This window comes from Saccostrea echinata, unplaced genomic scaffold (genome assembly GCF_033153115.1).
Source record: "Saccostrea echinata isolate AGI-Se365-2 ecotype Australia unplaced genomic scaffold, CSIRO_AGI_Sech_v1 ptg000054l, whole genome shotgun sequence".
NCBI classification, from domain to species: Eukaryota; Metazoa; Mollusca; class Bivalvia; order Ostreida; family Ostreidae; genus Saccostrea; species Saccostrea echinata.
In genome coordinates this window covers 28,197,678-28,222,746 of record NW_026889803.1, presented here as the reverse complement: position 1 = coordinate 28,222,746, position 25,069 = coordinate 28,197,678, and the positions used below count along the sequence as shown (strand labels likewise).

The window sequence follows — 25,069 nt, the reverse complement described above, 5'->3', positions numbered from 1 at the left end:
GGCATCATTGATTTTGATCATTTGACCTTGACCTTTGACTTGCTTCAACCTTTTCCATATCTTGTCAATGTTTGCTGCTAGGTCTTTCATATTTCAAAGGAATATTCCACGAGACAAGACCTTACTTTGTGTACCTACATACTTCATTTGCATTTGAGAAAGTTTAACCTTAGCTGTAAGTTGCCATACGGGGGCATCAGTGTTTCACAAACACATCTCCTTTTCAGTATACATGTAGATTTACATAGGAAACATTTTCTAAGGTACAACAACAGTACAACTGTTTAAAATCAAGTTTCTGGAATTTTATTACACATGATTTTTAGAAAATGAATCTCAAGACAACTATTGCCTTTATAAATAACAATGGAAATGCTGTGTTTAAAATACATGTAACATAACAATGTACAAAACACACTCAGTAACAAGTACATATACAAGATACGACAAGTTTTGCAGGATTTTGAATGTGTAGAGATTGTATCACAGCTCTGGATATTGTACACTTGAATTTCACTGAACTGTATATTGTACACTTGAATCTCACTGAACACATAAGTACAAGTGTTTAATATCTGTAGATTTCAGGTTTGAATGGACCTTCCTTTGGTAGATCTAGATACTGGGCCTGGTCATCTGAAAGCTTGGTCAGCTTAACACCAAGATGTTCCAAGTGGGCAGCTGCCACAGCCTCATCAAGCTACAAGGAAAACACCCATAATCAAAATTACTGAAACTCAGTACTTAAACCTAAAAGTTAATAGGATTTTTCTTCCCAATATTGATTAAAACTCTACACAAGAAATATTTACCTTTCATACTCTCTCAAGATAAATTGATTTTAATTGGATATTCCCCCCTAACATTCATCAAAACTCCACACATAAGATTTTACATTTCATACTTTAATTCCATTTCTCAAGATATATCTAAATCAAAATAAATATGCTATAATACCTTTAATATAAACGTGCAAAATAGTTTTCACATAAATAAATTTTGAAAACAAAGCAGCAATACCTTTTTAGGAAGGAGATGTACACCAACTTTGTACTGTCCCTGCTTGGTCCAGAGTTCAATCTGTGCCAAGACTTGATTGGTGAATGAGTTACTCATTACAAAACTGGGATGGCCGTGAGCGCAGCCCAAGTTAACAAGACGACCTTCAGCCAGCAAGATGAGGTGACGTCCATTCTTAAGTGTGTACCTATCAACCTATAGTTGATGGGAAATAATAATTCCATTAATTAGTAATTATACAGAAAATAATTTATTGTTTCCTTTTTTTTTGGGGGGGGGGGGGGGGGTTGGGGGGGGTTAATAAAATTTTGCATGCAAGTTGAATGTACAGTATTTTCAAAGTTTGAGAAATTAATATTCCAGATGTTTTTTTTTATATTCCAAATGTAGATGATGTGCACATTAAAATTTTGCATTACTTACCGTATATACTCGCCTATAAGTCGGTATTTTGGGAGTTAAATTTTGGTCCAAAACTCTAGGTCCAACTTATAGGCAAGTCATAGAAAGATTAGTATTATCTGGACTTCGAAATGTAGTATGGATATATCTTATTATTTATGCATTCTAAGATTATATATAAAGTACAAGTATATACATATTTTAATAACTTTATTTTTATTTAATGTGTCCATTATGTATTTTTCTTAATGATTTAAAATTAAATATTGGTGTCACTTCTAAGAATATTAACTGAAACCAGGTTAAAACATCAGAGCATTGGTTTGAAATTGTCAACCGATTCTAACAAAAAGTTGTGCCGACTTATAAATGGGTCAATGGCAAATCCCTCTAAAATAACCTCAAAAAATACAACCGACTTATAGGCGGACTGACTTATAGGCGAGTATATACGGTAAACTGGTGCAGTAATCCAACTATCATATGAACTGCATTTAAACAGAATTAAATATAAACTCTTTCTTGGAAATGCATAAATCACATACAAAATATTTTCCTCATTCAATTGTGAATTTTTTTATTCAATGAAAAGTTTGAACTGAATTTTCATCACATTTCAAGTACAAAGTCAATAAAATTTACCTGTGGCTTGATTTGTTCTTTCTTCTGACAGTTAGCATTCAGCCATGCCACATCTAACTCGCAATCAAAATGCCCGATGTTACAAACTATAGAATCTTCCAACATCTGTTCAAACATGTTCCCATGAATGATTGATTTACATCCTGTAGCAGTTACAAAGATTCTGGCTTTTTTCAGACACTCATCGACTGTGGTTACTTCAAACCCTGTAATTTAAAATGTACTTTTTTATCATATTTTTACTCAAAACAACTTACCGATAACTGTGATTGATGAAAGAAAGACTCTCTTATTGAAAATGCACTATACAGGCCTTTCAAAATCTACTGGTACCCTGTACTTCTGCTCAACTCAAATCATGATTATACCAGTCATAAGGGTGCAACGATAAACCGTTTGACGGTATATCGCGGTATATTTTTCCACGGTTCAATTCACGATACGCTAAACCGATATCGCGGTTCGGTTCAATCGGTCCAGAATTATCCGTTTTGTCCGTTTTATTTCCTTCTTTACTATTTCAAAATGGCTTCCGCGCAAAACGTGAGCTGGTGAGGTCGCCGATAATGCATTTACGGCAGTTAAACTCATCTCCAGCATCTTACAGACCTCAGATTTAACACGGAGAGGGACTTAATGTGATTATGAGTTATAGATGTTAAGACAAATGATAAACCCTTTAGATCTAAACGTATTCTTTGGTAATACACGATATTCCATCACCTGTGTATTTCGATGAAAATTCGCTGTCTTGTTGACTAAAACGTATTAACACGAGAAATATGACAACTGGTTTTCTACGTAAATAAAAGAATGAATGTCTTCCTTTTTCATTCCAATTTAAAAGGAAGATTATTAGGAAAGGTCCCCGTAGTTCCCTGTAAATGTTCATCATTGGTTTAAAATGACACAACTCAAAGATCTATTTAACAATCGAATTCAAGTTAACAAAATTTTATTTTAATTATTATTAAAAAATATGAACATTTTGTATAACCCTGTCAAGTTTTAAAAAATATGATGACAAACTTGAAAGACTATTTAACCTTCTTATGTATCGTGATACGTATCGTATCGTGAACTGAATACCGTGATACGTATCATATCGTGAGGTTAGTGTATCGTTGCACCCCTAACCAGTCAAAATTTTTGTTGAGAAAAATTTGATGTCCTTTACTAAAATCACTTCCACAAGGTACCTCCTATTTAGTGCAAGTATCACCTACTTCTAATCTTTTTAAAAACCCTGACTATGACATTTTTGTCAACCAGAAAAAAATTTCTAAATTTCTTCCAAATTACCTTCCATGGCTGCCTGGAGAGCAATAATTGGGTCAATCTCTGTAATCATGACTCGGGCTCCAAAGGCTCTCAGGGCGTGGGCGCATCCTTTGCCTACGTCACCGTAACCGGCCACCATGGCAACCTTTCCTGCCAACATAACGTCTGTGGCTCTCTTGATACCATCCACAAGAGACTCCCTGCATCCATACAGGTTATCAAATTTGCTCTGAAGAGGGAAAATCTTAGTTCAACCTTGGTTCCTCTTACATTTATGCATAGATGCTCCTTCACATTATTTCGATTCACATTACCTACTTTCACTCTCAGCATTCAATTTTTAATAATAATTATGGAAAATCAATCTCTACATATTAGTTATATAAGTAAGAAACAGAGAGAGCAGATTCACCTTTGTGACAGAGTCGTTGACATTAATGGAAGGAATTTTAAGTTTGCCAGCTTTCATCATCTTTTCAAGATTGTGAACACCAGTTGTGGTTTCCTCTGAGAGACCTTTGATTCCTGCAAAAGATTTCAATTCAAGCTTTTATATGTATAAAATTTCCCTTTCTCTCATTTCTTCCAAGTTGTGTGTGCATCTGTTTAGAAAATAAGAAATCAGTACAACTCGAGGTCCATTTCCTGGGCTTTCCTTTCTGAAGCAGACTTGCAAAAAAATTAACCTAATGAAATGTGACACAAGTTTTTTCAACTCCATGTCTGCAGGGCCAATGCATATTGAACACCAGCAAAGATATAACATGAATACTTATGCCAGAAACAGTGGATCTTGTGTATAATTTTGCAAGGACAGAAAAATATTTGCATTTCAATGAATATTTTCCAAATAAGGCCAAACAAAAAAATATGTGTGATTCCGGTTACACTTCCAAAAAAATTAGGGTAGGTAGGTAGGGATTTTTTTTTTTTTTTTTTTTAACAAAACATTTTCTTAATTTTTCTAAATAATACCTATCACTGCTTTGCAAATGACATTTAGATGTGGTGTGATAATATACTAGTCAATATTGGTAGAGGACACCTACATGCTAGCTTGCTTTGGATTTAACACTATTAAACACTTGCACTATGTTTTGCAAGGAGGCCGTCATTGCTGAAACTAAAACTTAAACTGGAGCCATTGATGGAAATCGGGGGAAATTCCAGAAAAAAAAATGAAAATTGCCAAAAAAAAGTTTAGGGTCGGGGGTATAAAATAGGGAAGGTCGGGTAACCAGAACCACACATATTTTTTTATTTGGCCTAATTATAATGCACAGGTTTAGGAATTTATTTCAGTCTTTCTAACAAGATTTCCATGGACTTGGAAGACTAGTATAGCCTAAATTGCAGGTATTGATATTCTTAAAAAATTCTTGTAAATATATGCATGATATCTGAAACCAAGATTGATTTTGGCTTTTTCTAATGATGAAATGTACAGATAGGTTTATAGTATTATATCCCCATTATACCATAAATACACATTATCATAATAAGATTTTTATCTTGTTTATTGATTAACCCCATATGTTACTTCATATTGTGGTTTAATACAGATTAACTGAAGGGGGCACTTCTTAATATCAGTGCTTCAGTTGCCTTTACTTTGCTTTGCAGTGTTGGATTAAATTTCCACTAAATTTAAAAAATAAAAATAGTCTGCAGCCCTTCCTGCACAAGATAACATTTTTCCTGCTTAAGTATTTATTCTGAATTGGAGGTGAAAACATTTTTTTTTGTCTGTTCAAATTTTCTCTGTTCTCAACAATGTGCAAAAAAAAAAATCTGAAGGATTGAACAAATATACTGAAAAATATAATAAATATACCGAAACCTACAGGTAATTACAACTGCAAATAAAACATCAAAAGGCAAGAAAGTAAACACACTTTTAAACTAACAGATATGGGTGTCTTATTCAAATTAAAACTTATCAAACTATTACAACTTATTGCTCCTCATTGGAACAAAAAAAAATTATACTTTAGGTAGGTTGGGTTTTCATTTTTATCATCAGTCAGGGGTGATACTGAAATCCGTCATTTTTAAAATGACAATTTTTAGTCAATAAAATAAAATTTTTATTATGACTTAAACTGGTCATTTTTAAGAAAATGACGAAAAACAGTAATAAAAATTTAGAGTGTTTCTAGAATACCGAGTTACCTCTCTTTGAAAAATGTTAGATCCACCAACCGAAAAAAGAACAAAAAACATCGTAAACAAACTTCATTTCTCTAATACAGTTGACTACAATACTGGTTATGTTGACAGTACAAATTTCCCAAGCAAAAATAAGAGTGGAAGAGTTATTTGTCAATTTATTTGCATTAAATAGGAAAGAAGACGAAAATGACGATATGCCGTCTTTTTTCAAAATGGAGGGTCTGGGCGCACTGAAATATCTCGCTTGTTTTACGGGGCGCACTACTTTTTTATGGCTTTAACTTTTTGTCGAGACTTTTCTCTACAAGTACGTATTCTTCCAGACGGTGTACTATATGTTTTTATAGGTTTAAAAGCCATGTAAAAATGGCGAATTAGTTCTACCAAAATTCGACACTTTACCGCTAAATAATAACTTTCACCTTCCATGTTGATGTTCTAACGCACGTGGTTGGCAGTAATTAGTGACCCAGATGAAATGAAACTTGCGTAAACACTCTTCTTTCAGTGGTGAATTCAAATTTCGCTTTTATGTAACCAGGATAGAAGAATTCAGTTGAAAAAGAAAAAATGACGATAGTAAGTCATATTGACAAAAATGACGAAAATACGTAGTTAGTAAATATGACGATTATCCATCATTTTTCAGAAATGATGGATTTCAGTCTCACCCCTGACTGATCATATTTATAGACAGACCATATGCTTGAAAATTCTACCTTCAATATACTGTGGGTATCTCTCATGAACAAGGTTCGTCAGATCACCTCCGTCATCAAGGATCATGTTGAGGGGTTGACCGTCGGGGAAAACCAGGGTCTGTTAGCAAGAAATTGAGATTATTTGTAAATAATCTTGCATATCTGATTTTTGAATGGCACCAGAAATTACAAAATTTATGTTTACTCCACCTGTTCAATACACCAGATGTATTCCTCATCTGTTTCTCCCTTCCATGCATACACAGGGACTCCTGTCTTAGCAATGGCAGCTGCTGCAAAGTCCTGGGTGGAGAAAATATTACAGCTGCTCCATTGGACCTATAAATAAAGAGGTTGACAATTACATAAATTTTAAATCCATTTCCGTCTCTGAATTTAAAAAAAATCTTTGTAGACATACGAGTATTTTACCATGAGAATCTTCATATCCAATCAATAAACTATGCTTTTATTTCAATAATCAAAATTTTGAAATTTTCTCCTCACATCTAGATAACTGCTCCCAGATGAAAGTATCCTAAGCCAAATTTTAGGCAATTGGAAGATCAGATACAAACAAAGATTCAGATGATTTCTATAAAACTAACATACCTGAGCCCCAAGAGCTGTGAGGGTTTCAATAAGAACGGCGGTCTGAGTTGTCATATGAAGACAACCAGCAATCCTGGCGCCTTTCAGAGGCTTGGAAGCACCATACATCTGTCTCATCTGCATCAAGCCAGGCATTTCATTCTCTGCAATCTCGATGCATTTTCTGCCCCAATCAGCCAAGCTGATGTCAGCTGCAATTTCAGAATAAATAAAGATGATATAAATTGCATAAACAAAACATTTAATATTTTCAATTCACCCTACAATGCCACACTTTCACATTCGGTTCCACCATTGTATGATGCAACTGATTTGTTGCGAATCACTTTTACATACATGTAACATGAAGAGCATATTTTTGTCCAATCAATCTCTTATTAAAATCCCCAGCCTACTGGCAATCAATGCAAGTTTTCCAAAACAAATACCACATTACTTCATTCTCACCACACATTTTAATGCTAAACACACATCCAATATCTTTCAGTTAAAAAAAAAAACACTGCTAGTTTTAGTAATTGTTAACCATGACTAGCTTAGTTGATACAGCTCTATGCCTTTCTGAAATAATCTGTGAAATTATTTCGATAAAGGGTTATTATTATATTATATACTTAGGTGACCATGCGATAATTTTGGTGTATTTGTAGAAAGAACTAAATAAATGCATCTGGTTTTTTACTATTTTTCAAATTAACTATATAATACATGAAATAAAAACTTCATGAACAAGATTTGCATTTTTTTCTTCATTCAAATATTTTTTTTTTAACTGAATCTCTAATAATTTGGTACATGTTTCTGTCTTGCTTCTGAAAGATGCTCTGTAACCACTTTTTTAAATTAAAAAATTAGTTCAACAGAAACAAGGGGTTTAAGATATTGACCTTTACAGTGTCAACTGATATATATGTTGCATTTTTGGGATGCTGAGTCAGAATGGAATTATAGGAATACATTATAATTTGATGGGTATTTCAGGAGTTTGAGGGGGTGTCTTAACTGGAACCCCACGTGAGAAAGTATCGTCCTCACTTTCAACACTGCACATATCTAAATCTAAAGTTCAAAATTAAGTACTGTACAAAAGTCAGTATTAAAGAGATTTAAAGAAAATACTTTTTACCTAAACACAGCAAAATCATATATGGCAAGTCATTATCACCTTCTTTAATGATGACATTCATTATGTGAGTATATTCGATAATTAAAAGATAAAATCGAAGGGGTTTCCCAAGCCAAATTAAAATTAGCACACCCACCGGCATGTTTCCTATGAAGTGTTTACACTTCTTGTGTGAATTACCGATGCACCTTTGCAATTATTCAGACTCAATTCTTTAAAATCATACATACCGACTTTGTATGCTGGTTTTCCTGACATGCTTTACGATCTTCACGACTCAGTGTTCACTGAAAAATAGAGGCAGAATTCATGACGCGATTCGCATTTATACCAACTGAAGTCACGTGGCTAGGGTACCAGATATAGATACCAGTTTAGTTCTTATTTAAAAACTTGCGCGATCGCAAAACAAAGAAATTACAGAAAACTGCGTCTCTTACAATGTCTTATGCCTACCGAACTGTTTCAAAAGGTTATCAATTCCACTGCTCAGGTTGCGAAGACAACTGTTGTGAATGTAAAATTATGTGGATCGTGTAATGTTTTCAAAATTAATTAATTCTTTGTCTTGAATAATTATTCTTTTAATTTTGTACTTTTTTGCAGTTTAATTTATTATTAGTTAAACTAAAATCAACTGTGTAATGCACTCTTTGAAATCAATTCAACCGATCTCAAAGAAAGTCAGTCTAATATTAATATTTAAACTCTTCGGAGGCCCTCCTTCCGTGCGTTGAAATCATTCAGTGCTACAGCACTGATTCTTTTTTTTAAATTATTATTTACCCACAGGGTCTTGGTTTATAAATAGGTATGTACCTTATTGATACATAAAAAAGTAAATGTATGCAAACTCCTTACTTTTTTTTTTTTTTGATATCAATAAGGTACATAAATATTTATAAACCAAAACCCAAGTATACCTGTGTATTTATCGGTAATTCGTTGTTCGGATTCGATTCTCGTTAGTTCCCGGCGCCGTGATAGTCCTAACCCGTTTAACTTGGATAAAACTGTTTCTTAGCCAGCGCCCGACATCAGGAATGTTTGTTTGTTTGAATATTGTTTAACGTCCCTCTCGAGAATTTTTTCACTCATATGAAGACGCCACCACTTGCCGGAGGAGGGCTGCAAATTTTAACCTACGCTCGGCACTTAGGGCCATTGAACAGCCAGAGATCTTTTTCGTGCCAACACATCAGTACTGCAACTTGGGACCTCGGTTTATACAGTCTCATCAGAAAGACTGGTCTCTATACGTCCCGCATTGGATTCGAACCCGCGACGTAAGAATCAACTCCTTACTCCGCGACTCTACAAATGAAAGTTATTGGTCTTTCGAATATGACCTTTAAAGCGTATGTCCCATGTCACTAAAGGCGTTGGGACGATATTAAGAATTTAACACGCCTTGGCATCTACGTACGCTTATCAGTAGCAAGGTGTCTAATCCGCTTTACTCATAACAATGAAATCTTTGTGTGGAGAGGATCAGAAAAACTGTCTTGGCAAGCGAAGATGTGGCGCTGAGTACCAAGAAAAGGCCGGGTCTAAATTTTAAGCTTTTTACCGGAATTTGGTAACGTTTCGTATGGCTGAATTTTTTTTGCAAGGGAAGTGAAACAATGTTTTCCTGAGAATATATCGCCATGTTTCTGAAAAGGGGGAGTTTTTGTGGATTCTTGTGCCTTCTTAATTGAAATAATTTCTTTATAATTATATCAAATAAACAAAATAAAGCACGATTACTTCCATGTAAAAACAGATAAAAAATAAAAATGACATTATTTTGCTTCAAATATTATTTTCAAGTATTTTTCTTTTCAAAGGGGATGGGATATCGCACCTTAAGCACCCCCTTAATAATTTTCCAATGACCTTGAACAGGTATGTATTGAAGTGAATTAACTCATCGGGATCGAAATTTTGCGTTGTGCGCAAACGAACTCTGGCGGAAGTTTGGAGGAAGTTTGTTAATAAACAATGGAAATGGCAGCGAGCAAACGGTTTGCGCAGACGGCTACTGAAGAAGTTAAACAAAAGAAATTCAAGGTAAATTCTTTGAACACCGAGAAAAACAATACCAAACTGTAATAATTAACGAGATTATTAAAAGGAAAAATGCTCCAATTTTTAAATCGTATGATGCATAACGTTAAATACCGTAATTAACATCCTTGTTATGTTTCAACTGGCCGTTTTTTACTGGGTAATAAATATTTGGTTGAGTGAATTTCTGAGACAATTTTTTACATTGATTTGATGCTCGAAAACCGGGTGAGAAAAGTACAAAAATTAAATAAAAAATCACTTGAAATTTTTAGACATTCACTAAGCTAGAAATTTAAACACATTACCAGGCCATGTTTACTGAACTTTTTAGAGTTTCTACAGTCGAAACAATGGACTACTTAACAGAAAATTCTATAGAGAAAACCTGGAGAACTCGTGCTTTATTTGGTGAATTACTTTATATATTATATTCTATCTATAAAATCAATAACAATGTTATTTTGTTTTCCCTTGAAAATATAGTTGAAAAACAAAACAGCTGTTGAAATATTTTATGTCATCCCGATCTCGATTGAATTTCCAAAACGTCGTTTATTGAAATAATTTATAATTCTTTTTCACATTACTTTGATTTAATTTTATTTTCAGTGATGTAGAACTCTCAGCCATTCACTCTTGTGTAAAACATATTTATAAAATTAATTTCTTATTACTTTTATCACAAAAAGTATTATAAACTCTTCAGAGATTAGTATTCCCTAATAATTCAGCATAAAACGTAGCATTTTAAAAAAAATTATTTTGTTTTTTTAATGATAAATTGGTTATTTAAAACACAAATATTTCATTTACTGAATAATTAAAAATCATTATGGTTCTTTTATATTCTTAAGAGTTGTCTAGGTTCTCTGTTTAGTATAATAATGCGGAGTCTTCCAGTGTATGATCTAGAGTCAGTATATGGTGAAATGGAAATCCGGAAAGATATTTTTCACATTGCAGCGAATCATTCTAATCGCCATTAACATGGCCGTAGGAACCGGGGGGGGGGGGCACGGGGGGGGGGCCGTGCCCCCCCCAATAATTTTGCCGATATATAGATTACTATAGTAAACATAGATAATGTGTGCTTGTGCCCCTTCAATAAAAACGTCTGATGACCTTTTTTTTTTTTTTTTTAATTTTTTTTTTTTTTATTTATTTTTTTTTTTTTTGCTTGTCAGGAAATTTTTGGTAGTGCCCCCTCAATGTCAACTGAAAAATGTATGGCTGTGCCCCCCAAACTGAAATTGCTTCCTACGGGCCTGCCATATTAGAAGTCAACTTGATTTGTGTTATAGTCACAGTTTGGCATGCAGGGATAAATGGGGAAAATATTTACAATATTAATTCCTGATACTGGTTGTATCAAGACTTTTTTTTTATCATAGCAGAACTCAAAATCGAAAAGAAAGTAGGTGTCAGTGCAAAAGTACATTTAATTTGACCTTTTAGCACTTAAATTGATATTAACATTTTACCATGGCAATTATGTATAAAATAATTTTATTTATTATTGAAAAAAATATTGCAAATCAATGAGCGTGAATTGTTGTGAGACCTAAAATATCAAATTTGGGCTAGGAAATCTAAGGAGGCAAAGAAAATAATTTCTTATATCAAGCTTTTTACGAACTGCGTGCTGATTGGTTGAAAGTATCGTGCAACTTCAAAACATATAAACAGTTTGTGCCTGTGATGTATAGATAAAAATTAGGAAATTTTTGCTAAAGCAAGGTTAATTTTATCTGGACTTGCTCACGTCTACAATTTTCTTTAACATCAGGAACGTATATAGACTATAACGTCCCTGGCAGCATACGTCCAAAAAATGCGTAAGTTGAAAGTACTTGAAATACATTATCTCTTAAATCCTACATTGAATATTCTATACTATATTCATATACTAATTCCAGCTTTAATGTTGGAAAAGCGAATGTAAATTGGATAAGGCAACTTTAAAGTAGGATTTACCAACTTTAAAGTTGGAAAAGCTAACTTTAATATCATATTGGAATTACCAACTTAAAAAGTATTATGTGGCACTAATATGCTTCCGTAACTTTACTATTGAGAACTATAGTTATTCCGTTTTGCCTTGCTGTGATTTCCATTTCACATGCAGGAATTCTCCATATTCTTCAAGTAAAACTGAATGTGTAACTACAATAGAATATTGAAAAAATCTGGTATTGTCTTCAGGCGCGGATCCAGGAATTTTTTCCAGGGGAGGGGGTCCAAATCCCAGTCAACAAAAAATTCTAACCCAAAAATTTCCTAACAAGCCCCCCCCCCCTCAAAAAAAAAAAAATTAATTCCCATCCCAAACGTAATAAACCAAGAAAATTTCTTGACAAGCAAAAAAAAAAAAAAATCCATTTTCCAAACGTGAAAAACACCTATTTCGTGGTGGTGTTGGTGGGGTCCACTTTTTTCTAGGGGGTCCAAGGTCATTTTTTATTTGCTTCAGTATATACTTTTTTTTTATAACTCTGCAAATTCCAGGGGGGGGGGGGTCCTGACCCCCCCGACCCCCCTCTAGATCCGCGCATGGTCTTAATGCGTCAGAGAGAACGTCACCTTCAGAAAGCGTTATTTTCCGATGTGAATATATATATATATATATATATATATATATATATATATATATATATATATATATATATATATATATATATATATATATATATATATATATATATATATTACCGAGTGACTTTTCAATTATATTCAACCATGTCACATAAATTAGAGCTTAACTGACCCTTCTGTTCACTTTCAACTGGGAATTTTGAACTCAAAAAGTGGCAGAATTGATTTTAAAATATTGATGACATCTATTATTAAGTTTACTGAAGAATACAGACGGATTTTTGACTAATCCTCCAAGCGAATCTTTATATAAAGTGTAATTTCAAAAAACTTCTTTAATCAAAATTCAAGAATTAAAAAATTCAGTCCTTTTGGAGTTTTTACCTAACTTTGTGAAAAAGAACCCTTTTTTACCGGCCCCATACCTGTTTGCAACAGAAATCCGTTGAAACAGTGAGCTAATATCATTTTTTTTGTGTACACGTTTTCAAAAATGATATCATCTTGAATAATCCATTCACACATTTTGAAAAAAAAAAAAAAAAAAAAAAAGAATTCTTAATTCGTGTTAAATGAATTTTACTGATTTTATAATTAAAATTAAAAAAAAAATTATACTAAAACGAAAAACATAAATATGTGAACAGCATAGATTGCCCCCTTAATTCCTTATTTAAGGAAGCTCTAAACACTGCACACTAAAGAGTTCTAATTGTAGGATAGTTTTATACAGTTAAAGTGATCTGTCCTTAGAAGTAAGATAGAAAAAATGGTTATTTATTGTTAATTACACAATTTGTAATAGATTAAAATATTCGTAGCATTATATTAGACCAAGAATAAGTAATTGAATTCATTATTTCCATTAATTTTCCCAATGTTGGTAAACAACAGTGATTTCTGTTCACGCATAGTCCATTGTCTTTGAACATTTTTCTTGCAGAAATAAGGCAGGTACCCTATGTTTAAAATGAACTAAATAATCTCAATATGCACACCTTTTTATGATATATTTTTCTCTAAGCCCAAAAAGCACTTTTTGTTAGTGTTTAGAGCTTCCTTAAATCAACTAAATGCGTTAAGTGAAATACTAGATCCGCACCCTAACTGGTGAAATTTAAATTCACCGCATAGCCGAGTAACCAGATGGGCCAGTGACAAGTTACACAAGAGGGACATTGTTTGTATTAGGATTTATCGTAACTCACTACAGCCTGGGTTTTCTCTTCAGGAAGAAGAAGTGTCCCCTGGATCACAGACTCATCAGAAAATGTCGATAGCATCTCAAAAAGCGTTTTCAACAGGCAAGTCAATGATATTTATTTAATTTTAATACTGGAAAAAGTTTCTTTAGATTTCTTTGTTTATTCTGTTCTGTTGGTTCTTTTGGCATGTTTTAATTTTTGATTCCGTATATACTGGTTCGGTGTAATCAATAGATTAAAGAACATCAAAAATTGACATAAACATGTATAATATTGCCTTAAATTTCTTACGGCATGAGAATATTAAAATGTTGAAGTTCATTTATAAATAGAACATATGTTTTCTCGATGTCCTTGCATTATATTTTATTAATAAGTGATTTAAACGATGGTTATAAGGCATCTGTTAGTATTAGTAAGCCTTTTTTTATATATATTAATTGGATTTTTGGGTGTTGCTGACCAACGATGTCACGATTATAAAAAATGTATGCACCAAAAAAACCTTATTTTCCCCAATATATGGGAACTGGGTGGAAGTGCATCCCTTATAATTTTGCCATTATATATGTTATATAATTATACGAAAACAAAGCTAATTTACGTCTGTTCCTCTTAAATAATAATGTCTGATGATTTTTTCTGTTTGGATCCCCCTCCCCCAAAAATAAATACATTGTAAAATGATAAAAATGAAACTACTACCTATGGGCATGTGCAGAATACGTTATAACTTTCTGACATATCAGTGTGATGCATTTCAGCACCTACTGAGGAAGTCAAACTGTCGATGAAATTCATTGTAGTTAATATTTTTAAAGCAAAAAAATGTATACAGACATACTGTAACGGACGGAAAACTTACTGTAATATTTACATAAATGGAAATCATAATGTTGAAATTACATGTAACTATTCCTTAAAGACAGGTTCGGAATTCCCGCCACTACAGACTGGTACCCTCCGACTCTACAGCATGCGTCTCTGTCCATACGCTCAAAGAACTAGATTGGTACTTGTCCACAAGAACATACCGTGAGTCTTGAAACTTTCATGGATGCACAGATTCGAAAGTGCGCGTGGCATAAGGATCAAACTGCTTGGGGGGGGGGGGGGGTTGAAAGGCGTTGTGGTGCTAAGTTAAAAGGCGATATAAAGAGGGGGAAAACGTAATAACGAGTGAAAATGTGTTATAACGGGAAAATAAGTTTATTATACGAGGGCTGTTAGAAAAGTTCGCGGACACATTAATTTACGGATAATGTTATGTGTATTTTGAAGAATGGTGTATGTCTGATTAACTTCTTATTTTTTGTTTATTAGTATTTTAAAAATCAGATCTATTAAAAAAGTTTGAAAATATACGATGCTTTTTACTGTGCGGTCATAGGATTCAGGGAGCAATCGCTTAACGTTAGGTGACGTGACAACTTGTTTCCAAACTTGTTAAGCCTTTTCACAGTTCTAAATATCTTTCATTTCTGTAGATTTTCATGCTTTTTTTTTCCTACTTAAAAATCAAATTACTACATAAAGACGTTACTTTTTTCTAAAATTTCTTATTGTGGCGTATCGGATTAGTGAAATCTTAAAATCGATGTCTACAAAGTATATGGAAACAATGCAAAATCCATAGGTGTATCATGTTCTAAATTTTGAATTCACCGGGTGGAAGTAAATACAAAATTTAGAACATGACAATAGTTGTCATGTTCTAAATTTTGTATTTACGCCCACCCGGTAAGTTCAAAATATGGAACATGACAGGTGCAACGTCCATGCGGGGAATTGGGGTATCACAAGAGCTGATCATAAAAAATGTCAATCCTTCCATTCTTATTCTTATTAAGCTACTACGATTTGAACACTTTGGTCCTAAATACGTGTAGGCAACATCTAGAATATTTAAGCCTCTTTCGAGTATTTTCCAGTCTGCACACATATTTTTCTTTAATAGGGCGGTGCTCCAAGACGTTCATTGACGTTGCCATTCTTGACTTTGTTTTTATGCATTGGTCATCTATAATTAGCGATAAAACAGTCATAATTCCTCCAATTTAATTCAAAATTTCGCCAAATGACGTTTCATGATTATTGTAGCGGTATGTAAATTATCATAAATCTTTGTGCGCTACAACAGTGCAATAAATGTCTATGTAATGTAAATGTTTGAAAAAGTGACATGCTCCGTGATGCATGTTACCTAGATGAAATAACTGTAATTTTTTTAAGGATCACCGGAAAACACCAAATATTTGCATGTTTATTGGAGAATGTGAATAGTTTTGTCTGCAGAATCTTACTGGTTTCATGCAAATAGCGCGCTCACGATAGAACTTGTCCGCGAACTTTTCTAACAACCTTCGTATAGTGCGAAAAAAGGCGTTATTGTGCCTTTCAAAAAGGCGTAATGACGTGAATCAAAAGGTGTACGCAACAAGGCCTTTCAAAGGCGTAATAACGCAAAATTACGCCCTTTTTCGCGTTAAAAAAACGCGTTTTCACTTTGTGCTATTACGCCATTTTATGCCCCCGTATCGAAGATTCGGGGATATATAGTTTTTGCCCTGTCCGTCTGTCTGTCTGTCTGTATGTATGTTTGTGTGTCCGCAAAAACTTTAACATTGCCCATAACTTTTGATTGGTTGGAGCTATGGCTTTGATATTTCACATGTGTATTCCTTGTGACAAGACCTTTCTTTGGTACCACCATATTTGACCTTTTGATCTTGACCTTGGAGTTTGACCCAGTTTTGCAAAATTTTACCCAACTTTAACCTTGGCCATAACTTTTGAACAATTGGTGCTAGGGCTTTCATACTTCACATGTGTAATCCTTGTGACAAGACCTTTCTTTTGAAACCAACAACTCTGACCCTTTGACCTTGACCTTGGAGTTTGACCTACTTTTGAAAAACTTTAACATTGGTCATAACTTTTGAATTGTTGGTGCTAAGGCTTTCATACTTCACATGTGTAATGCTTGTGACAAGACCTTCCTTTGGATACCAACAACTTTGACCTTGACCTTGGAGTTTGACCTACTTTTGAAAAACTATAACATTGGCCGTAACTTTTGAACCGTTGGTGCTAAGGCTTTCATACTTCACATATGTAATTCTTGTGACAAGACCTTCCTTTGGATACTCACAACTTAGACCCTTTGACCTTGACCTTGGAGTTTGACTTATTTTTGGAAAACTTTAACCTTGGCCATAACTTTTGAACCTTTGGTGCTAGGGCTTTCATAATTCACATATGTAATTCTTGTGACAAGACCTTCCTTTGGATACCAACAATTGTAATCCATTGACCTTGACCTTGGAGTTTGACCTACTTTTGAAAAACTATAACATTGGCCGTAACTTTTGAACCGTTGGTGCTAAGGCTTTCATACTTCACATATGTAATTCTTGTGACAAGACCTTCCTTTGGATACTCACAACTTAGACCCTTTGATCTTGACCTTGGAGTTTGACCTATTTTTGGAAAACTTTAACCTTGGCCATAACTTTTGAACCTTTGGTGCTAGGGCTTTCATAATTCACATATGTAATTCTTGTGACAAGACCTTCCTTTGGATACCAACAATTGTAATCCATTGACCTTGATCTTGGAGTTTGACCTACTTTTGAAAAACTAAAACCTAGGTCATAACTTTTGAACGATTGGTGCTTCAGCTTTCATATTTCACCAGTATATTTCTTGTGAGAAGGCCTTTCCTTAGGTACCATTAATTTTGACCATTTGACCTTGACTTTAACCTTTTCCATATCTATTCAATGGTTGCTGCTAGGGCTCTCATATTTCACAGGTATATTTCTCGAGACAAGACCTTAATTTGGGTACCAACATATTTGGTTTGCATTTGAGAAAGTTTAACCTTTGCTATAAGTTGCCATACGGGGGCATCAGTGTTTCACAAATACATCTTCTTTATGTATTTTTACGCGTGTTCTCTTTGCGTTTTTAACGCCTTAAAAAATTATCGTAGTTTGATCCTAAAAGGCTTCCGAACAATTATATTGTTTGATTTAAAACTGAAAAAAAAACTATTTAAAAAAATTGCTGGGTGTGTTTAATAAGTAGCAGGGAAATGAGGTTAAAGCTTGAAGACAATGTACTACTGTATTTCTGCCTAAAACTCTTGAATTTAGGAAAAATCCAAAAAGCAATTTTGACAATCTTGCTTATACATCTCTGAAAAGGTTTTATGCATAAAATTGAAAAATAAGTCTAGAGGTGATCTGTGTCGGACCAGAATCGTCAACGCTTCAGGATTAAAGCAAAAATTGTAGTTTATTGTTAAGCAAGACTTAGGCTACCTTTTTTCCGCGATTTCTTTATAGATTTTGTAGACAGGCTTTAAGTTGCAATTGAATTAAAGTCAGGTTTGAAAAATCCTAAATCTGAAGAAAGTACATGTAGTAGATTTTTACGCACAAAAATGCAAGAAATCTACGAATATTTAGAATTTTTTGCCCATCTTATTTCTTCCTCAGCGGTGGTATGACATGCTTTTATAAATATAAAATTTCTATTGCTATATATTTACGTTTCTTTCTCTTCATGATCGTTAGATATTAAATAACTGTACCTGAAAACTCAAAACACATGTACAAAAGAAGTCTATCCTCTGGATGTGTTCTTTACTTGAATACGTAAATTTAGATACATGTTTGTGGTAACTATTTGTGGATGTTCAAACAAAATGTTCCCAGATACGTGAATTTGATTCTGTGGCCAATACGATTGCAGCAAGTTTTTTTCCGAAAGATTACATGTACATTCTAGAATAATTTCGAATAATTATTGAATGTTGCCCCCCCCCCTCTCTCTCTCTCTCATATTTACAAAAAAAGTATTATGCTTAGATTTGATCTGATTTATATCGGCATGCAATATTTTCCCCCAGACATGAAGTGGTCAATATTAACCTGAGCAAAAAGCCTGAATGGTACCTGGAAAAAATCAACCCCTTGGGAAAGGTCCCCGCGCTTGAGAAAGATGGCAAGATCATTTACGAATCGGACATTTGTTGTGATTATTTAGACCAGGTGTATCCAAACAACAAATTGACCCCTGATGACCCATATCAACAAGCTAAGGACAGGATGTTACTTTCACATTATGGACAGGTATATATCCAACTTAATATATAAATGACACAGGTGCTTGTGAACAGGACCACCTCCTTTAGTATTTTCTCAACCTAGGGATTTTTCGTTTATTTATTTATTTATTTTATTGTTCTTTTAGATATTTTTATAGATTGTCCTTTTATAGCACAAATACGACATAGAATGAACATTTTATTAAAATTAATCTCATATGCAGTCAAACCTCGTTATCTGGAACTCCATGGGACCGAGAAACAAGAGGCCTAGGGGCCACATCGCTCACCTGAGCACTATGGCTAGAAAAAAGCAGAAATCAGTTCAGTCTTGAAAGGTTGAAAAGTTTAAATATAAAAGTGTGGGGGGAGGGGTGTCATGAATTGAACAAATTTGAATCTACATTATCTGAGGATGCTTCCATTTAAATATGACCAATCATGGCTTTGCTGTTCTTGAGTAGAAGATTTTTAAAGATTTAACCTATGTATTCATATGTAAAACTTTGATCACCCATTGTGGCCCCACCCGACCCCCAGGGGTCATGTTTGAACAAACTTGAATGTACACTATCTAAGAATGCTTCCATATGAATATGAATATGCATAACATGGCTTTGCTGTTCTTAAGAAATAGTTTTTTTTTAAAGATTTTTACTACTTGTTTCTATGTGAAACTTTGATCGCCCATTGTGGCCCCACCCGACCCCCAGGGGTCATGAGTTGAACAAATTTAAATGTACACTATCTGAGGATGCTTCCATGTAAATCTGACCAATCATGGCGTTGCTGTTCTTGAGAAGATGATTTTTAAAGATTTTTCCTATATTTTCCTATGTAAAACTTTGATTGCCCATTGTGGCCCCACCCTACCCCTGGGGGTCATGATTTGAACAAACTTGAATCTACACTATCTGAAGATGCTTCCATGTAAATATGACCAATTATGGCTTTGCTGTTCTTGAGAAGATTTTTAAAGATTTTTCCTATATATTCCTATGTAAAACTTTGATCGCCCATTGTGGCCCCACCCGACCCCCGGGGGTCACGATTTGAACAAACTTGAATCTACACTACCTGAGGATGCTACCATATAAATATGACCAATCATGGCTTTGCTGCTCTTGAGAAGAAGATTTTTAAAGATTTTTCCTATATATTCCTATGTAAAACTTTGATCGCCCATTGTGGCCCCACCCGACCCCCGGGGATCATGATTTGAACAAACTTGAATCTACACTATCTGATGATGCCTCCATGTAAATATGACCAATCATGGCTTTGCTGTTCTTGAGAAGAAGATTTTTAAAGATTTTTCCTATATATTCCTATGTTAAACTTTGATCGCCCATTGTGGCCCAATCCGACCCCCGGGTGTCATAATTTGAACAAATTTGAATCTACACTATCTGAGGATGCTTCCATGTAAATATGACCAATCATGGCTTTGCTGTTCTTGAGAAGAAGATTTTTAAAGATTTTTCCTATATATTCCTATGTAAAACTTTGATCGCCCATTGTGGCCCCACCCGACCCCCGGGGGTCACGATTTGAACAAACTTGAATCTACACTATCTGATAATGCCTCCATGTAAATATGACCAATCATGGCTTTGCTGTTCTTGAGAAGAAGATTTTTAAAGATTTTTCCTATATATTCCTATGTAAAACTTTGATCGCCCATTGTGGCCCAATCCGACCCCCGGGTGTCATAATTTGAACAAATTTGAATCTACACTATCTGAGGATGCTTCCATGTAAATATGACCAATCATGGCTTTGCTGTTCTTGAGAAGAAGATTTTTAAAGATTTTTCCTATATATTCCTATGTAAAACTTTGATCGTCCATTGTGGCCCAATCCGACCCCCGGGTGTCATAATTTGAACAAATTTGAATCTACACTATCTGAGGATGCTTCCATGTAAATATGACCAATCATGGCTTTGCTGTTCTTGAGAAGAAGATTTTTAAAGATTTTTCCTATATATTCCTATGTTAAACTTTGATCGCCCATTGTGGCCCCACCCGACCCCCGGGGGTCACGATTTGAACAAACTTGAATCTACTCTATCTGAGGATGCTACCATATAAATATGACCAATCATGGCTTTGGTGCTCTTGAGAAGAAGATTTTTAAAGATTTTTCCTATATATTCCTATGTAAAACTTTGATCGCCCATTGTGGCCCCACCCCGACCCCCGAGGGTCATGATTTGAACAAACTTGAATCTACACTACCTGAGGATGCTTCCACATAAGTTTCATATTTTCAAGCACAGTGGTTCTGAGAAGAAGATTTTTTAATGATGCCATTAATTTTTCACAAATTCTTAATTATCTCCCCTTGGAAGAAGGCGTGGCCCTTCATTTGAACAAACTTGAATCCCCTTTACCCAAGGATACTTTGTGGCAAGTTTGGTTGAAATTGGCCCAGCGGTTCTTGAGAAGAAGATGAAAATGTGAAAAGTTTACAACAACAATGACAACGACAACAACGACGACAGACAACGGACAAATTTTGATCAGAAAAGCTCACTTGAGCCTTTGGCTCAGGTGAGCTAAAAACTTGAAGATATCTAAGGATTCGAGATATCCAGAGCACAGGCACTTGTTTCTGTAATAAATTTTTGACCCATTATTAAACTATGGGTCAAAAATTTATTACAGAAACAAGTGCCTGTGATCCAGGGTAAAATACTTATATTGATAAATAACAAGAAAACATTGATGTAACCATCAATTGTCGCCCTGGAAATAAATAAAGTAAACAATGGAAATGAGTCTTTATCATCAAACCGCTTCGATGTGTGTGAAAAAGGCATGCGTTTAAATGATGGAGACGATAGTCGAGAATATTTTGAAAACTTATAGTCGGATGAAACTCGAACAAAAACGATACCCTTATAAACTTTACCAATTCCTCAAGTAAATGTTGGCTGCATAAAATATAATTTGAAACCAGACACATGCATCACCTATTTTCAAAAATATCTTTCACTTTAAGAATATAAAACACGAACTGTGTAAAGTACATTTTTACGTTTTTATGCGATAAGTAAAATTCGATATACTAAAAAAAGGGACCTGTCGTTTTTTCGATAGTAAATGATAAGCAACTTTTTATATTAAATATGAAAAACATATATATTTTTACAGATTCACTTTATGGAAGTAAATATATTGTGTATCTCGTAATTTATAAAGGGGAAAGAACATTCTGATTAACAATCTTTTTAATGTTTAGAAAACCTTTAATTCTGAATAACTTCTCCCACCTCAATCCCCATATACCAACACTTAAACTTATATGTATAGAGCAGCCCGGTCCTCCGGGCTGCAATAAGGGGTTGGGCCTTCAAAATCACTTCGACATATCCATGATATTCGAGATATCGGTGTTCGAGATACCGAAGTTCAACTAAAAAAAAAAAAAAAAAAAAAAAAAAAAAAATGAGGAGGAGCCTGGAGAAAATACTTTTTGCGATAGTTAATATGGGTAATTCTTTTTTTTGTATTTAATTGAAATTATGACCAAAGTAATTTGTAACTAATTTTGCAAAACCGCATGTATGATGCGTAAAAATTTATCCGCCTTTCATTATCTGATAGATAGTACACATACTATAACTGTGTTTTATATTGAAATTGAATCATTTGTATAAAAAAGACCATAAAAAATTATATATATCTTTACACTTCTAGGTGACTACGCAATATTACAAATTCTACTTTGGTACACCGGACAGCTTTCCAGCGACGGCCGAGGCTCTCGGCAAATTACTGTCGGAATTTGACAAAGAATTGGAAAAGAGGGGAAAATTCTTTGGAGGTAAAGCAATTGTTATCATCAGAATGAGAAAATAAAATCACAAACAGAAGATTCGAGGATCTTTCATAAAACATGTATTTTTAATTTCCAGTTTCATAGTTAGTGGTAAATCTATTATTTTCTAAATTTACGCTTGCATCTGAACAGGAAATGCACGTAAGGAGTCAAGTACTTACATGTATATACCCAAAGCGGCTATGCCCGTTTTGATGCCGAAAGGCACAGGGACCAGCAACATAAACAACGCGTGATTTAACGAGATCATCAATTCAAGCATAGTATGTTACCGACCCCTCTGCCAAAAGGCATTTATAGCATACATGGCGCATGCGTATTTATGGAAATAGAATTCCATTTTGAAATAGTACTCCACATATTTTATTCATGTGGTTTTTTTTTCTTTCTAGGCGATAATGTTCAAATGATAGATTTCTTGGTGTGGCCCTGGATTGAACGATTCTCCGCAATGGAAAAGTTGGTCAATCAAGTATTTCTGACAGATGGATTAAAACCAAATTTGATGGCGTATCTGAAGAGAATGGCAGACATTCCAGCAGTTAAGAAGTGTATGACAACGGAGGATAATCACCTAAAATTTTACCACAGTGTCAAAAGTGGCAATGGCGATTATGATATCGGACTTGAGTAATTTTCTACGAAAAAGAGAGAAAATTAAAATCGATGATAATACCAATATTAGGCCATCATTAAAAATATCTTTGTTTCCCCTAACCCGACCCTAAAATTTGAAGTTGGGTAGGTAGGTAGGTAAATAATTTTTTTTTCTGACAGCAGCTTTGAAAATACATTCTGAATTTCTGATAAGAATGGGTTTTCATGAAATTGTACTTTATAAAAGTTGATAAACATTAAAAAAAATTATTTGAATAATCTTCTTATAAAAAAAAACTTTTCAGTCGGCGGGATTTAATTGGGTCGGTCGCGTTAGGGGAAACAAAGGTATTTTTTATTTTGGCCTTACTAGAATAACTTAGCCCGGAGGAAGGGGATAGGTCAGATTTAGTGGTATGGGTGTTCAAACGTACACTTGTTTTCGCCTACATTATAACTTATGAAGTATAATTCAATGCCCTGAGCAGGCTTTGTGACTGTGCTTGTTTAACAGAAAAAGGACAAGAAAATCTTCACGATCATTCTACGATAAAAGGACCGATTCAGGGTATATAACATGAAGCAAAAAAAAATTTCAACTTGCCGATTGCAAAATACAATTCTCTAAAGGACATATCAATGCACTTGGAAAAAGAATTATCTACAAATCTGGAATCGTTAATATGTTACAACAATTTCTATATACTAGTATCCGTGGTCATAAGGCAATGTTATGGAAGTTATAAATGCTTATAAACAAGATGTATTATTATTAAAATAAACTTCAAATTGGTCTGTTGTTTTTTGGTTGAATAGCAAAACATTATTTTATAAAATCTCCCACGAATCTAGTATAAAATTAAAATTTCGTGGAAAAATCGTTGAAGTAGATCTTTACGTAAGTTAATTTTCAGCGAAAATAAAGTCATACAATAGAACAATCTGATTAGATCTGCTCACATAGATCGTTACACAAGGATCAGATCTATGCGAGCGGATCAAAGGATCTGTGGTTAGTCGAGAACAGAATGTCATTTCATTTAGGTGAAGCAGAATTCATTATATATTGTTTACCATGAAAACTAAAAATTGCAGATTTTTAAAATTTTGTTTAATGGTCATGTTCCGAAAGTATCAAAATAATATTTAGGAATATGCGTTTATAAGTTTCTCTCTTGTGAAAATATTGTATTAAGTTTTACATAAAAGGCAACACCAAATCTATATCTTTACATAGAATTGCATCTTGTCTTAACAGTCCAGAAAGGTCCATTGTTTTGCTTTGAAACAAATATGTAAATTAGACTATGTCTGTTCTTCATAGTGTTATAGAATAAAGAAACAACGTCAAAATTACTAGTACATTAAAACTATTTAGAATGGGTTTATTTTAAACATTGGTCAAAGAAGAGTATTACCACTGTGGCCATTTTGTTTTCAATAATAATGTTACTAGAATTACTAAAAGTGCAACAAATGAGAATTTTCATATTCCTAAAAATTTGATTTTAATCAGATTGTACAGTAGAAATAATAGAAGACGTTATAATCAAAAGTTATAAGTATTTCGCTCCAAAATTATATGCTTTTTTTTAACACCGTAAATGTCAAATAATGATAATACTAATAAATAATATCCTGGATATATGGAAGTTAAATTTTTAAGAGAGACAATAATTGTCTAATTCATTTTGTTACGTCGAAAAAG

At 33.9% G+C, this 25,069-nt stretch overlaps 2 protein-coding genes across 3 annotated transcripts; one reads left to right on the top strand and one right to left on the bottom strand.

Annotated features, from left to right (window-relative positions):
- Positions 1-283: 283 nt before the first annotated feature.
- On the bottom strand, positions 284-8,312 carry LOC133204997 (adenosylhomocysteinase B-like). Of its 2 annotated transcripts, XM_061340737.1 has the most exons (10): positions 8,187-8,312; positions 6,831-7,021; positions 6,429-6,557; positions 6,237-6,336; positions 3,758-3,870; positions 3,367-3,574; positions 2,065-2,270; positions 1,021-1,215; positions 553-700; positions 284-521 (listed from the first exon to the last, which is right to left on the bottom strand). In XM_061340737.1, exons 1-9 carry the CDS (start codon positions 8,212-8,214, stop codon positions 569-571), a joined length of 1,302 nt encoding a protein of 433 aa, XP_061196721.1. In that variant the 5' UTR covers positions 8,215-8,312; the 3' UTR covers positions 284-521; positions 553-568. The 2 variants fall into 2 exon arrangements, with proteins under 2 accessions (XP_061196721.1, XP_061196720.1); XM_061340736.1 differs by having other exon boundaries at positions 284-700.
- Positions 8,313-9,927: 1,615 nt separating this feature from the next.
- On the top strand, positions 9,928-24,150 carry LOC133172723 (glutathione S-transferase omega-1-like). Its single transcript, XM_061307677.1, has 6 exons — positions 9,928-10,008; positions 13,832-13,904; positions 14,735-14,840; positions 18,721-18,943; positions 22,623-22,749; positions 23,157-24,150. Exons 1-6 carry the CDS (start codon positions 9,940-9,942, stop codon positions 23,396-23,398), a joined length of 840 nt encoding a protein of 279 aa, XP_061163661.1. The 5' UTR covers positions 9,928-9,939; the 3' UTR covers positions 23,399-24,150.
- The last annotated feature ends 919 nt before the right edge of the window (positions 24,151-25,069 follow it).